Source organism: Alosa pseudoharengus, unplaced genomic scaffold, assembly GCF_046254945.1.
Source record: "Alosa pseudoharengus isolate Yale_2024_CS ecotype anadromous, Long Island Sound unplaced genomic scaffold, YU_APseudo_1.1 YU_APseudo_1.1_scf_8, whole genome shotgun sequence".
Taxonomy (NCBI): domain Eukaryota; kingdom Metazoa; phylum Chordata; class Actinopteri; order Clupeiformes; family Clupeidae; genus Alosa; species Alosa pseudoharengus.
Genome location: NW_027468870.1, coordinates 34,090,558 through 34,104,619, shown reverse-complemented (window position 1 = coordinate 34,104,619; position 14,062 = coordinate 34,090,558). Strand labels below are relative to the sequence as shown.

The 14,062-nt window shown below is 44.7% G+C and overlaps 1 protein-coding gene across 1 annotated transcript; it reads left to right on the top strand.

The window, feature by feature from the left end:
• The first annotated feature begins 766 nt into the window (after positions 1-766).
• Positions 767-9,692, top strand: ruvbl2 (RuvB-like AAA ATPase 2). The gene is made up of 15 exons (XM_076274438.1): positions 767-990; positions 1,621-1,675; positions 1,804-1,859; positions 1,958-2,099; positions 2,373-2,502; positions 4,629-4,695; positions 5,143-5,249; positions 5,498-5,591; positions 5,929-6,052; positions 6,178-6,272; positions 6,979-7,097; positions 7,713-7,832; positions 8,559-8,688; positions 8,835-8,949; positions 9,194-9,692. The coding sequence occupies exons 1-15, from the start codon at positions 979-981 to the stop codon at positions 9,217-9,219; spliced, it is 1,392 nt and encodes a 463-aa protein (XP_076130553.1). The 5' UTR covers positions 767-978; the 3' UTR covers positions 9,220-9,692.
• Positions 9,693-14,062: the final 4,370 nt, after the last annotated feature.

The following is a 14,062-nucleotide window of genomic DNA, read 5'->3' as shown; positions in this document are numbered from 1 at the left end:
CGCGGAGCAAATCCAATTTTGTTAAAGCAGGGAAATGAAGGAATAATAATATTTAACTTACTTCAAAGCTACTATACTATACAAAAACACCAGTAGGCCTAGGGCTATTGGTTCAGGAAGAATATGTGAAGGCCAAACTGTGAACTATGCACAAAAGGGGCTAACCCCATTGGCTTGTTATAATATCATATTTACCTTATACTGACATATATTTAGGGTAGGCCTACCATCAAAGAAAAAGAAGTTGACATGAATTGTAGCCTAGGCTACAACGAATATGGGTTTCTATATTGGATATCCTAAACTGCAGGTTGCTTTACAAATGTAATGGCCAACAATTCTTGACTCAATATCTTTATATCTATTTATTTGGCTGACACTTTTATCCAAACCCTGTCAACAGGGTCACTTCCAGTCGCTCTGAAACAGCTCGGGGTTAAGTGCACAATGGTGGTAGCCGAGAATCAATATGAACTTACCATCACTTGAGAAGTGCCATTTCCATGGGCAGATGACCTAGATTGGATATCATAAAACATCAGAGATGGGCCAACCCCAGGGCGATCATAGCCTACCCTAGGGCCTACTATTTATTGACAGTTGAGTGGACCAAAAACAAATCATACCTCTGCCAGAGCCACGAGTACAGACTGCCATCCAGTGGTAGTCTATGGATGAAATACATTTGCATGTTGTGGGTGACAGCTCCAGCCCTGATGTTGTGTCCCTTGTAGCAAAAGACTAGCACAAAACAAAAGTCCTGCTGCGACCTCTGTCTGCCATACTATCTGACTTATTTAACATATTGCACCGTACCAAATTACTTACAGTGAAACAACATTTGATTCAAATAGCTTTGACGACCCAAGCCTTACCCACTATTCAAGATGCTTCGGAACAGTCTTTACAGGGCTTTGTGCAAACACGGACGATTTGTTTGAGCGTACTCATTGAAACAGCCGCCGCATTTGACTGAAGATGACCGCACAGGTGAATCTCCCAGTTTAACAATTACTTTTCTCAGAGCTGTGTTGTACCCCATCCTCCTCGTCTTTCAAAGTTGTATAAGTGCACTATTATGAAAGTACTTTAAATGTCAATAGAGTGTTTGAACCTGCACTTAAATGCTGATCAGTAATTAACCTATAACGTTAGCATAAGCTAACCGTTAGCCTATTAGCCTAGCTCGCTCACTGTAACGTTACTGTAAAGTGCAAGGTGATGTCTTTAACTCTTAATGTTAATGTCTTAGTTTGTCTTTTAATAACGTAGTTTTTAAGCCAATTGGTAGGTTGCTATCGGTTGCAACCAAATATTCTTAAGGAACTTTAAAGTTAGCTGTCAGTAATGTTAGCGAACACCCATAGTGCGTTAACCCCGTTCCCTTCTCTGTGACGTTAGCCTAACTTACTGACAAACTGTTGTTGTTGTGTGTTTTGTTATTTTGACGAAGGTTACTGTAAATAAACCATTTTCTTTGGTCATATTATGAGTGGCATTCATGATGCTACCTACCTAGCTCTTCAGTACAATATTCCTGTGTTGACACATTCCATCATTATCCTCCTGAAGAACTATTTTAACATCGTTTAACGTTATTTGGTGTCTCTCTAACAACAGATGGCCACCACAAAGGTCCCGGAGATACGTGACATAACCAGGATAGAGAGAATTGGTAAGATTTTGGCATACCATCAAATCTGCTATTGTATAACGTTCGAGACTATGGACTTTGTTATTGACCAAACATAGTTATTGTTTATGTTGTAAGTGTCCTGAACTTTTTGTCATTCCTTTTATCAGGAGCACACTCACACATCCGGGGTCTTGGAATAGATGATGCATTGGAAGCAAGACAGGTCAGAAACTGTTAATGGTCTTATCCCTCTTAATTTGCTTTTGCTATGTTTAAGTTGCTATAATATTCAACACAAGTTTGCCCCCTTTTCTGTTGCAGGTGTCTCAGGGAATGGTTGGGCAGTTGGCAGCAAGACGCGCTGCTGGTCTGATTCTGGAGATGATCAGAGATGGACATATTGCAGGGCGTGCCGTTCTCATCGCTGGGCAGCCTGGCACAGGAAAGACTGCTATTGCCATGGGTGAGATGTCACATCCCAGAGTCTTTAGATTTAGATTCACTGAAAGTGTATTTCCACATTTGGGCATTTTGACCATGAAACCATGCACATTTGCTCCGAAGTATTCAGTCTCAGCCTGCCTCCCATAAATTAAATATAAGCTCAATTTTTTTAGTTTTCACTATATTTTGAAATGTAGTAAACAAATGAATCAGCATTTCTTTGGCCATTTTACATTTGCTGTAACACAGACAAACCTTTGTTTTACCACTTGGATTTGCATCCCTTGTTTAGGTCTCGCCCAGTCTCTTGGCCCGGATACCCCCTTCACCTCCATGGCTGGGAGTGAGCTCTTCTCCCTGGAGATGAGCAAGACCGAGGCACTCACTCAGGCTTTCCGCAAAGCCATCGGAGTCCGAATCAAGTGAGTAGGTCGCATCGTCCTGTTCTCTGAAGAGAGAACAGTGGCCCTGTGACATGAGAGTAGGTCTTCAGCTTAAAACCATAACCCACATTCCATACCAGCTCACCTATAGAGCTCGGGTGACTACGTCACGTTTGGGTAGCAACGGGCATTTTCCTGGTACGCTAAAGGAAGGTACAGCGATTGAAGGTACAGCGATTGCTAATGAGAAAGTAGTTGGCGTCAAGAGGAGATAAGAAAACAAATGGACGGTGATATAAGCAAATGTAAGCTCCTTCACAACGACGAGATGTACAAGAAGGCAACAGAGTGTTACTTTTTTTTATATATATATATATATATATATATTTGGGGGGCTTTTATGCCTTTATTGCGGATAGGATAGTGGAGAATGACAGAAAGTGAATGGGAGAGAGAGTCGGGGTGGGATCCAGAAAGGACCAAGGGGTGGCGATCGAACCTGCGTCGCCGGCGTAGGGTGCAGCTAGACATGCATCCAAGACAACACAAGATGATGATTTACTATACATTTGCCACAATATCATTTACATATGATTGCTACAGGTTTCCCAGCTTCTGTAATAAGCAGACAAATGTAGACAGACATTTCTCATGAAAAGCTGACATGACATGACTCACTAAGTTGGAGTGTAATGACCCACTTTCTGATGTCAAACATTAAATGCTTGTTAACTTTGTTGCGCCACATTTTCCGTCGCCAGTGGTTATTTCACCTGTAATCATTTAATTACCTTAACATTACACATTGCTTTCTCTCGCTAGTCGCTTGCAGTCTGAATCAGGCTTTACAATTATGATGATGATGATTTAACAGGGTTTACCATGATTTTTGTCCTTTCTGTCCTTTGTGTTTCTTTGTTTCAACCGTCTTATGGCATTTAAACTAGGGATGCACAATATATCGGCGGCCGATATATTATTAGCCGATAAGTGAAAAAATGAAAATATTATTATCGGTCCGATAACAGAATTCTGGCCGATAATTTGCGCCGATATTTTTTAAAGTCCTAATTTAGGCCTACATCTGGCTACACTGAGCTACTTGAGCTTGGTTGGCTATACTTTTTCCTCAATATAATGTCAGCGGTGTGAATGTATTTCACCACTCTAACAAAATCTGTGGATATGCGTTCATTTGGGAATCTGTTAATCTCAAAATCCTCTCGTGAATGATCCACCATTTTACCTTAACAGAGCGGAGCTCAGCCCTATCTAGAGCTGTCTTGTGCTGGTGTGTTTGCACTTTACCGCGCTGGTCGGGGAAACAAATAAACAAACTCGTTAGTGGGACGAGTACATAAGTAGGCCTAGTTCTAAGTTGTGTTTTAGTATTATATTTGCATTACTTTAGCTTGGGTTTTGTATTATTACCTAGAAATATGCTAACCATTCCTGCTTCAGTTCCAGACAGGTCATCATAATAAGTTATTAAAACCTTCGGGGCTAACTCCTTTCAGCAGGTTGTGCGCAACAGAGTAGGCGGACATAAGATACAGTCTGAGGAGTTGCAGCTTTATTCAGTTACCCGCAGTTGAAACTAAACCTAAGTTTCCCTCACAAACTCTGATTTGGTCGCTATACTGTAGCTTATTCCAAGCTGAGCCGTTTATGAGCGTTTAGTCCTAAATGAAAACGATTCAAACTCTCTAGCCACTCACTCGCAATTCACTGACGTCAGGTTCACTTAAAGGAGCCACACATACTGTAGGGCTAGGCTACTGTTATGTTGTTGACTGCCGTACTATTGAGGACTATTATGAGTTCTGTCCATCATTTGGTGGTAGGTAAAATTACTGCAATAAAATTATGCTTATTAAATGCTTTCCCCAAATCACTTTTCACAATTTTTTTTCAAGAGTAATATTATCGGTTATCGTATCGGTATCGGCCACAACAAACCAATAAATATCGGTTATCGTTATCGGCCCTAAAATTCCATATCGGTGCATCTCTAATTTAAACCAACAGACACATGCTGTACATTTGAACACAACCAAATATAACAAATTGGCACCATTCTTATGGCTTCAGCAGGTTTGCATAATAGCATGGTGTTTAGTATCTTATGGGTATGTGTGTGTGTGTGTCTGTGTTTGACATTGCAGGGAGGAGACTGAAATCATTGAGGGAGAAGTGGTGGAGATCCAGATTGACAGACCAGCCACAGGGACTGTAAGTGCACTGCCAGGCAGTACAATGGTTGGGTGCTGTGTATCATAAATTCAGCTGACTCTACCAAGAGGGCTTGACACAATCAGTCAATGAATTCATCATGGAAGTAGGCCAGTGAGGGTCTGTGAATGCAAGGCTGAGAGTTTTCAGGCAGACAATGCTCCATATCTGCTGCTGCATAATAGCAGTCATTTTTTTGAAGTCGTGAAAGTTATTTAAGATGTTAGGGAAATACGTTTTTTTTTTACAAGGATAGGAAGAACACTCTGACAGTTGTATTTGTAGGTCATGTTAAATTGATAAATGGCCTTGAATAATGGGCTTTGTGGGAAAAGGCTCAGAGCCATCCATACCAGTGCGATTGAAATAGGAGAGAACAGCTCTTAGGAAAGACAAATTTCGTTATCTGATTTATTTGACCTGTCTGCATCTCGTGTTCTCTAAAAGGGGGCCAAGGTGGGCAAACTCACTTTGAAGACCACTGAGATGGAGACCATTTATGACCTTGGAAGCAAAATGATCGAGAGTCTGACTAAGGAGCGTGTCACTGCTGGGTGAGTTGGTGTTGACTTGAATTTCTTAAAAATATCTATAGGTTTGTATCTTTAAAACTTCCCTCAAAGAATAGTTTTCTCTTCTGATAACATTAGACTTGTGATGCTTCACCTCATAGATTTGTGATGCTTCTGTCTGTTTCGGTATGATTTATTTATGTTTTCCATATTTTATAGTTAGTTATATTTGTTCTATGCCCATAGCATAATGTTTTAAACTCACTGCTTTCTCTTTTGTCTAACTGCAGAGATGTCATCACCATTGACAAAGCCACTGGGAAAATCAGTAAGCTGGGACGTTCTTTCACCAGAGCTAGAGATTACGATGCTATGAGTGCTCAGGTAACCTCAGAACTGTGTGTGTGGTGTGTGTATGTGTGTTTTGTGTGTGTGTGTGTGTGTGTGTGTGTGTGTGTTGTGTGAGGAGGGAAGGGAGAGAGAGAGTGAGTGGGCGACCAATATACCAATCTAAAGAGAAAGCCCACACCCTGGGAATGTTCTACAGGAACCTTAACCTTCTTCCTTTGCTTCGTTTGAGCACCTGAGCAAGGCCACTGGCTGAAACATGTATTAAAGTTTCCAAAGGTGCTCCAGCACCTGTGTGTGGGGATGTGCATGCTCTCTCTATTCTCCTGTGTGACGTACCAACCTGCCTGTGTTTGCGGTGTCCTGCTTTCAGACGCAGTTTGTCCAGTGCCCAGAGGGGGAGCTGCAGAAGCGGAAGGAAGTGGTCCACACCGTGTCCCTGCACGAAATCGACGTCATCAACAGCCGCACGCAGGGCTTTCTTGCCCTCTTCTCCGGTGCGTCGCGTGTCCTTCCCCTTGTGTTTCCACTACCTGCCTGTCTATGTGATGACGCTGTAGGCTAGTCTGTGGTGGTCGAGGTCCTGACCAGTCTGATTTGTCCGTCCTCTTCTGTGCGATAGGTGACACAGGTGAGATCAAGTCGGAGGTGCGGGAGCAGATCAATGCCAAGGTGTCTGAGTGGAGGGAGGAGGGGAAGGCGGAGATGATCCCGGGGGTGAGCCACTCTGTCTGCCTGTCTGTCTGTGTCTGTCCGTGATTGTTCGTCTGCGTGTGTGTGTGTGTGTGTCTGTGTCTGTGTGTGTGTGCGTGCGTGCGTGCGTGCGTGCGTGCGTGCATCTCATAACCCATTCTCAAGTTTTTCCAAACATTTCCAGATGTGCAATAGACATGCCATTTGACACCTGTCATGTCTTTCTTTTCTGTTTTGGTCGTTAAGACATTTCTCACGCATGAGTCCTTGAAATCCTTCAACATTTTTGAATTTGAGAAAAACAGATCGAGTTCTGGGATGTTTTGGAAAATATATGTGGGTGGTTGAATGTGCTTGAGATTGTGCATGTGCTGTTTTGTGTTAGATAAGTCAAAAGACCACATAGTCTGCCATCACTATAGCACAGCACAATTGACACATGTTGAGAAATGTTCACACATCCAAGCATCACTCTATTAAATTGTTCTCTGTGAGCTTCTGTAAAGCCTGATGGTTCTCATTCCAAAAAATCTAGGCCTGTGTCTACAATACAGAATTCCTGAGTGTCTATAATATGTAGAATTCCTTTAATTTGAGAGAATAGGGCCTGGGAAGCCCTTTAAAAGTCCTTGCATTTGATGTTTTAGAAGGTGTGGGAGGCCTCGCTTACAAGTAAGAACAGGTCACCTTTGACTAAAGGGTTGTCTTAACACCATGCTTGTGCTTGCAGGTGCTCTTCATAGATGAGGTCCACATGCTGGACATGGAGTGCTTCTCGTTCCTGAACCGCGCCCTGGAGACTGACCTCTCCCCCGTACTAATCATGGCCACTAACAGAGGCATCACACGGTACAGCCCCCCCAATACACACACACACCTACCAAACGAAAAATGTAAAACATGTAAATGTAAATCAGGTTTCTTGGCCAAGTATACTTGTGTATACAAGGAATTTGGTCTCTGCATTTATCCCATCTGTGAATTAGTGAACACACAGAGCACACAGTGAACACACAGTGAGGTGAAGCACACACTAACCCGTAGCAGTGAGCTGCCTGCTACAGCGGCGCTCGGGGAGCAGTGAAGGATTAGGTGCCTTGCTCAAGGGCACTTCAGCCGTTCCTACTGGTCGGTGATCGAACCGGTTACAAGCCCGAAGCCCTAACCAGTAGGCCACAACTGTCTCATAACACAGCAGGTGTTTCCTAGAGGTGGTGGTGTTGTTGATCAACCACCATAGTTATTGTGTGTTATGACATGTTATCATTTGGAACACTCTCTCCATGGTGATTTCTCAATGGCACTTCTGGGAGACGCAGTCCTGGATGGGTTTGTGCATGGGACACATGATCCTTCAGCTCTCATTCTGTTGCTGGATATGTTCACGTGCTCTCTAGTGGAAAGCACACAAACCTATTTTCTTGATGACATGTTCCAATGTGTGTGTGGTGTGCATCCTCACAGTATTCGTGGCACAAACTACCAGAGTCCTCATGGGATCCCCATCGACTTGCTGGACAGACTTCTGATCATCGCCACCTCACCTTACACCGAGAAAGAGACGCGACAGATTCTCAAGATCAGGTGAGACAATCGAGAACAAGCTGGATGAGTTACCTGCCATTGTAAATGATGGTCTTTGCTAGAATGGGGTCAAAGCCAGAGGGCTTCACAGTTTACAAATTGGATATTTGCATAATATGGTGTCCAGAGTTCACAAGTGCATTCTGTGCTTACCCAATATAGTACTATTTAAGCTATTATATATATTCTTCCTGTTAGAAGTAACACCACTGCTTTGTTAACTAATCATCTTTTCAGGCTTCATTACCCATCTTTAATAGCATGTGTTGTGGCAGTAGCGGGGTGGTAATCGCAACAATCAGGAGAATGTCTGGTCGGCCGCTAATGTTTGGATGCCGTGCTGATTGCTGTGAGCTTACAAAGGGCATGACATGGCTGTGTGTAGAAGTTGTTTGGCACGCCCTCCAGCAGCAATCACTCCACACAGCCCTGATATCACCTATGATGAGCTGACAGGCAGGTATGAGATGATGAGTACAGAGCAGACTACTGACGAGTTTAGATGAGTGACCGTGACCTGTTTTAGGTAGCCCTGGATTTCCCCCCTAAAATAGGAGCCGGGCCAAGTTGGGTCGCTCTCCCATCGACAGGGCGCCGCTGGAGCCTGAAATAATATGTAGTGTCCCAGTTTGCCCCTGCCTGTTGGTGTAAGTCTCTGGTTGTATCAACTGTGTTGAGCTGTAGGTCATTAAGTGTGTGTGTGTGTGTGTGTGTGTGCGTGCGCAGGTGTGAGGAGGAGGATGTGGAGCTGAGCGAGGAGGCCCACACCGTCCTGACGCGCATCGGAATGGAGACGTCGCTGCGCTACGCCATCCAGCTCATCAGCACCGCCGGCCTCGTCTGCCGCAAGCGCAAGGTGAGAGAACTGACACACACACACACACACACACACACACGCATCCATGCAACGTTTATTTATGTGTCCAACATGGAAGCTGCATACCTGGGCTTGTTGTAAGCAGCACCTGTTGACCTGCGCTCTCCTGTCCGGTCCGTGTGCAGGGCACTGAGGTGCAGGTGGAGGACATCAAGCGTGTGTACTCTCTGTTCCTGGACGAGGCGCGCTCCTCCCAGTACATGAAGGAGTACCAGGACTCATTCCTCTTCAACGAAACACGTGAGTGTGTCTAGTGTTTTACACCTGATATTAACGTACATCCCTTATTCAGGCAAGTTTAGTGTTTTACACCTGATGTTAACATACATCTGTTATTCAGTAAAGGGCTGACTTCCTACTCACCTTTTTTATTTAATGAATGAAGGAACATTTTCCCTACTTTATGTAATTAAACATTAAGCATTTCTACTAATAGGATGAGAAATGTTGAGAAGAAACTTTGTTTTTTTTTACTGTTTTTCAGAATCTGCCCTGATGGAGACCTCGTAAAGACCCTAATGTTACGGCCCCTTTTTTGTTGTCTGTCTGTGACCTACGTTTTGTCTTTTTTCCCATGTGAATGTTGCTGTTTATTTTTTTAAATTAACTTTTTTTTTTATGAAAGCTAGTGGAGTGTACTGCTCCACTACTCCACTGTACTAAGGTCCTGTGATCATTGTTGCTTTTCTGTGGAGGAATCTTTGCAGTGACAGCAGTGTTGAGAGAGCTGTAATGTGGCATTCACCAACATGCAATTCTTGGTATTGCAGAGAAGAATCCAAATCAAATGTGTGTTAGCTGTTGTATTCCAGTATGGTCATATTCCAAACATTGTAATTAAGAGCTGTATAATGCCATATTACTGCTCTCAGATATCTCTAAACTAAGACCACCTGGTTATTCAGCACCACCTGAGTTTTTTTTACAAAGCTTTGTGGTAACAATTTATGCCATGAAAATAAAATAAAAATGATACCACCTTACCCAAGTGTCATGGCGCGTTCCCATTCAGGACCATGCCCCCGACCACTAGGTGGCAGTGTTAGCCCAGTGTAAACCTGCAGGACTGCCCAGTGGTGGCTGTAGTGATGCTCAGTCTCTGTCTTGTTTGCAGAGGCTGGGCCACTAATGGGCCGTGCTTTGATTTATGAGTTGGCAGCAGTTAGCATATGTTTGCAAACTTGCTCATATAGCCATATAGCGCTGGACGCCAAATTCTGTGCAGAGCCAAGATGCCATTTACAGCCAGGCTGATATAGAGGTCCACTGTGCATTGTGTAAGTCATGTTTGTATGTGGGATGGACTAAAGTATTGGATGCAGGGAAATATGATTGGCAAAGTATTTTGGAGTACTGGTCCACACCTTCACAAATGAACACTTACTCCCAAAATGTAAATCACAGCCTTTGCAATTTGAATGGTTTTGGAATACTGGAAAGCCACTCAATGTGTGGGTACACTTAAGTTTAGGTTGCTGCCATTTTATCGGCCACTATGCAGGTGCATATTGAGTGTCTTCGGGGGAATACATACAAAGGTATGTAGACACACACAGACCCCCATTGACCTGGAACACAAAGTCCTGTCCTGCACTGCCCGCTGGACTGAGTGCATGGCTGAGCAAGGCCCCCATTTACAGGGACCCAGTGTGTTAAAAAATAACCCGACCAAACAAAGAGCAAGGCTGCCTTTTAAAATGGGAATAAGAGAATATGAGCCAGTATTCACAAAGTGGAGAGGCCATGCATGGACATTGGGTTTGTAGGGGCCAAGAAGAATAGAGTTGTTAGAGTGTGTGTGTGTTGTGTGTGTGTGTCAGTCTTTCCCCTCCTGTGTCCAGAACGATAAGGGTGTAACTTAAAACCAGCCATTAACGTTCCAAAGCTAATGGGTCTGAGCAGGAATGAATAGGAATGGCCGGAGAAACCTACTGAGTGATATGCCACTTATCTCCCATGAGCCTCAAAACGCTAAACATCGAGAACCCAGAGCTGACTGGAAATCATTCTCCTATTTTTACATGAATAGCATCCCTGATACATTGTCAGACTGACATTTTCAGGTGTGCTGATAAATGAGAAGTCTTTTTTTTATCAGCCAGGAGCATTCGTGTGTGAATGCAAATTTCATTGGTTTTCATGTTTGCGTTGCGCTCAAGAGCCGACGCGCCGTCAGTGTGCAGCCGGCTTATGAGACTGACAGCTTCCCATTAGCCTGCTACACAGAGATACATGCTTAATGTTTCATTAGTGCGGGAAACTTAGTGTCGGTGGATTATACTGCCTCTGCATCCCACAAAATCCATCCCAAACCCCCCCCAACCCCCACCCTGCCGATCTCCACATTTATGCCTGTGGGCTACACTCCTAACCTCCCCTTAACCCCCCCACCACCACCCCTTCACACAGACACACACCACACACACACACACACACCACGCACCCCAACACACACTCCACACACACCCCTCTACACATGGCGCAGGGTCTAGCCTACACAGTGCTGTTGTGCCACCGAGGGCTTGGTGTGCAGACATGCTTGCTAGGGTGGAGGGAGAGGGAGATGCAGAAGAGAAGGAGGAGGGGAGGGAGCGAGCGAGGGAGAGGATAAGGGTATTGACGGAGAGCGAGGCCACGTGGTGCTAGGGCAGACTACAGTGGCCCAGTGACAAGCCCCGAGAACATTAAGAAGCCCAAGCTGTCGTCATGACGGGAGGCCACACCACACCACCCTTACATGGTGCATGTTGGTGGGGCTTTTGTGTGTGTGTGTGTGTGTGTGTGTGTCTTTGTGTTTGTGTGTGTGTGTGTGTGTGTGTGTGTGTATAGTTGCGGTTGACTGGTCAGTGAGGGATCCAGCAATCTGTTCAACCACAGCAGAGTGTGTCCATCTGGGTTGCGTGAAGCACCAGCACTAGGGATGCTAAGAAGGTTTCTGAGATCAGTTTTCTAGAGGGTTGCGCTGGTAGCATTGCTCATCTATAGTCCCACCATGCACTTTCCACTCTGTCTCACACACACACACACACACATTGTGCTGATCAGCAGCTCAGAAATTCAGAAAGGGGATTTTAAAGAGAGATATCCACTACAAAGCAAAACCAAAAAATAACACTGTCCAGAATGATGAAGTGTAGGGTGTGCATAAAAGTGTGCAGGTGTGCCGTGTTCCTCCTGGACAAATAGTCCTCTTCATGTCCACTCTCGGCCTCTTCCCTGTCTCACTCTCACCGTTCTGACTCGGCCTCAGGCCTGCTATCTTTAGCTGTGTTCCAGCCACAAGCGGAGGATGCAAGCTGGCCCGTGTGGGCTCCTGTGTGCGTTGGGGTGCCGCGCTGACACCAGGATATCTGTGGCTAATGCTGTTTCACCCCCCTTTTGGCGCAACTGGGCTTTTATTCTTAGAAAAGCAAAGCAAACACCACACCTTTTCCTGCTTTTGATAAAAACCCAGCATTTGCATCCGCTGGTGAATCTATCAATGTGTGCGCATATGTGTTTTTCAACGCCATGTGGTTATGAAACATATTTTGGTAGGTTAAATATATACATCTATATATGCTGACAGACCCATATCTAGGACGTAAAAAATGTATGTGGGAAACACACACTGTGTTATTACTGGCTTGAGGTCTGCTTCTCTCTGACATGCAGCATTCACAGGCAGAGCTGTCTCCTGCCATCACTCAGCTGGCTCCCTGACAGGGATGAGTGGGAAGATCATCTGGACAGCACAAAGAGAGAGGGGGGGGGGGGGGGACTCTTGACAGAAGCCCCGTCTCTCGACAAGCATGGTAGGGGAACTCTTCCTCTCATCCTCCTCTTTCATCTTCCTCTTCATCGAGTCAGACTCGCACTGACCAGTTGTCGCACTCCCATGACTCACTCTGTTCTGCTGTGTTCCTCCTGGTGCAGTTGGAGGTGACAGATAGACACTCATGGACACTCCACTGTGTCTGACTGTGTTATGAAGACTAGAATGGCTTACATCAGTTATATCACGGGTAGGAGCATGAAGCATACTTTTAACATTGACAAAAAGCGGGATTCCTTGTTTCAATGCTATTACCGGTATGTAAAATGACTTTAGGCTTTAGGTGGAAATACTAAGGTAGTTGATGTTAGAGTTGTCCATGATGGCCCTCTAATGCATCTCTAACAGCAAAGTGTGCAAATTGACGAAAAGGATGATTATAAGTCACCCTTTCACTGAAACCTCTCAGGGCGTACTCACACTGGGCATGGCTCACTTGTACCGTGCCGGAGTACGGTTCTCTCCCGTTCTTGGTCCGCACTCACACTTCATATTATCAAACTGTAGGCTACCCAGGAACGGTTGAGCTGCTGTGCTCTAGAATCCTTACATAGGTCTTTGAACCGGACTTTGGGGGTCAAACGTACTTGGGTACGGTACGGGTGGCATAGTGTGAGTATGCCCTTACACCACAACCATGTGTTCTCTCTGGCTCTAAATGAAATGAGATTGTTGCTTTTATGCTCCAACACATGATGGGAGTAACTTGGCCCATCTCTTCAGATGGATAAGCCATGTAATCATTTTGTTTTACAGCCGGAAGGACATGGATGTCTGACAACATGTCATCAATCTTAGGATATCTATTTCCTCAGTCAGAGGTCAAGGGGGCATTCCACACCCCCAGTGGCCATAACAAATGACAAAGTGATGTCTGTCCACTTCCATATTCTTTGATTGTTAAGGGAAGAAATGCCTCATGTCAATTTGTTATGGAGTCTTACATTTTTGTTACAGTTTACATAAACAAACACAACTTAAATGAATTCAATGTTAACGCCCAAATTTGCCTGCCATTTAGCAATTTGAGTCAGATTTGCTTAAGATGCCAGCTGTTCTAGAAAGATATCCTCTAGCGATATGGAACAGTTTGGCACCACTTTCTCTTCTGTGGTGCTGACACACACAAACACACATACACACACACACAGTAGAAAGCTGCTGAGAGAGCAGTCCCCCCTTACACACACACACACTCACACACACAGCCCCTCACTAAGCAGCCATTACTATGATTGCTCTCTGCTGGGTCTTGCTGATGGTTTGGCCTCAGCTGGCTTGCCTCTACAGGGATGTGGGCCGCGGGGCGATGGTGGCTCAGTCAGTGCTGGGGACTATTTGAGCTCATGGGTGTTAGTTCCCCCATCGCAGTTCTGCTCCCCTTTTATTGTTGTTATTGTGTTGCCACTTACCGCCTAATGACATGGTCGATTTCTTAGCGCCACTTTGGACCGGAGGACTCAATTACTGCTGCTGCTGCTACTGTTGTTGTTTTGTCTTTGACAAATCTCCAGAATTCTTGGCCTCGCAGAGAGCTTT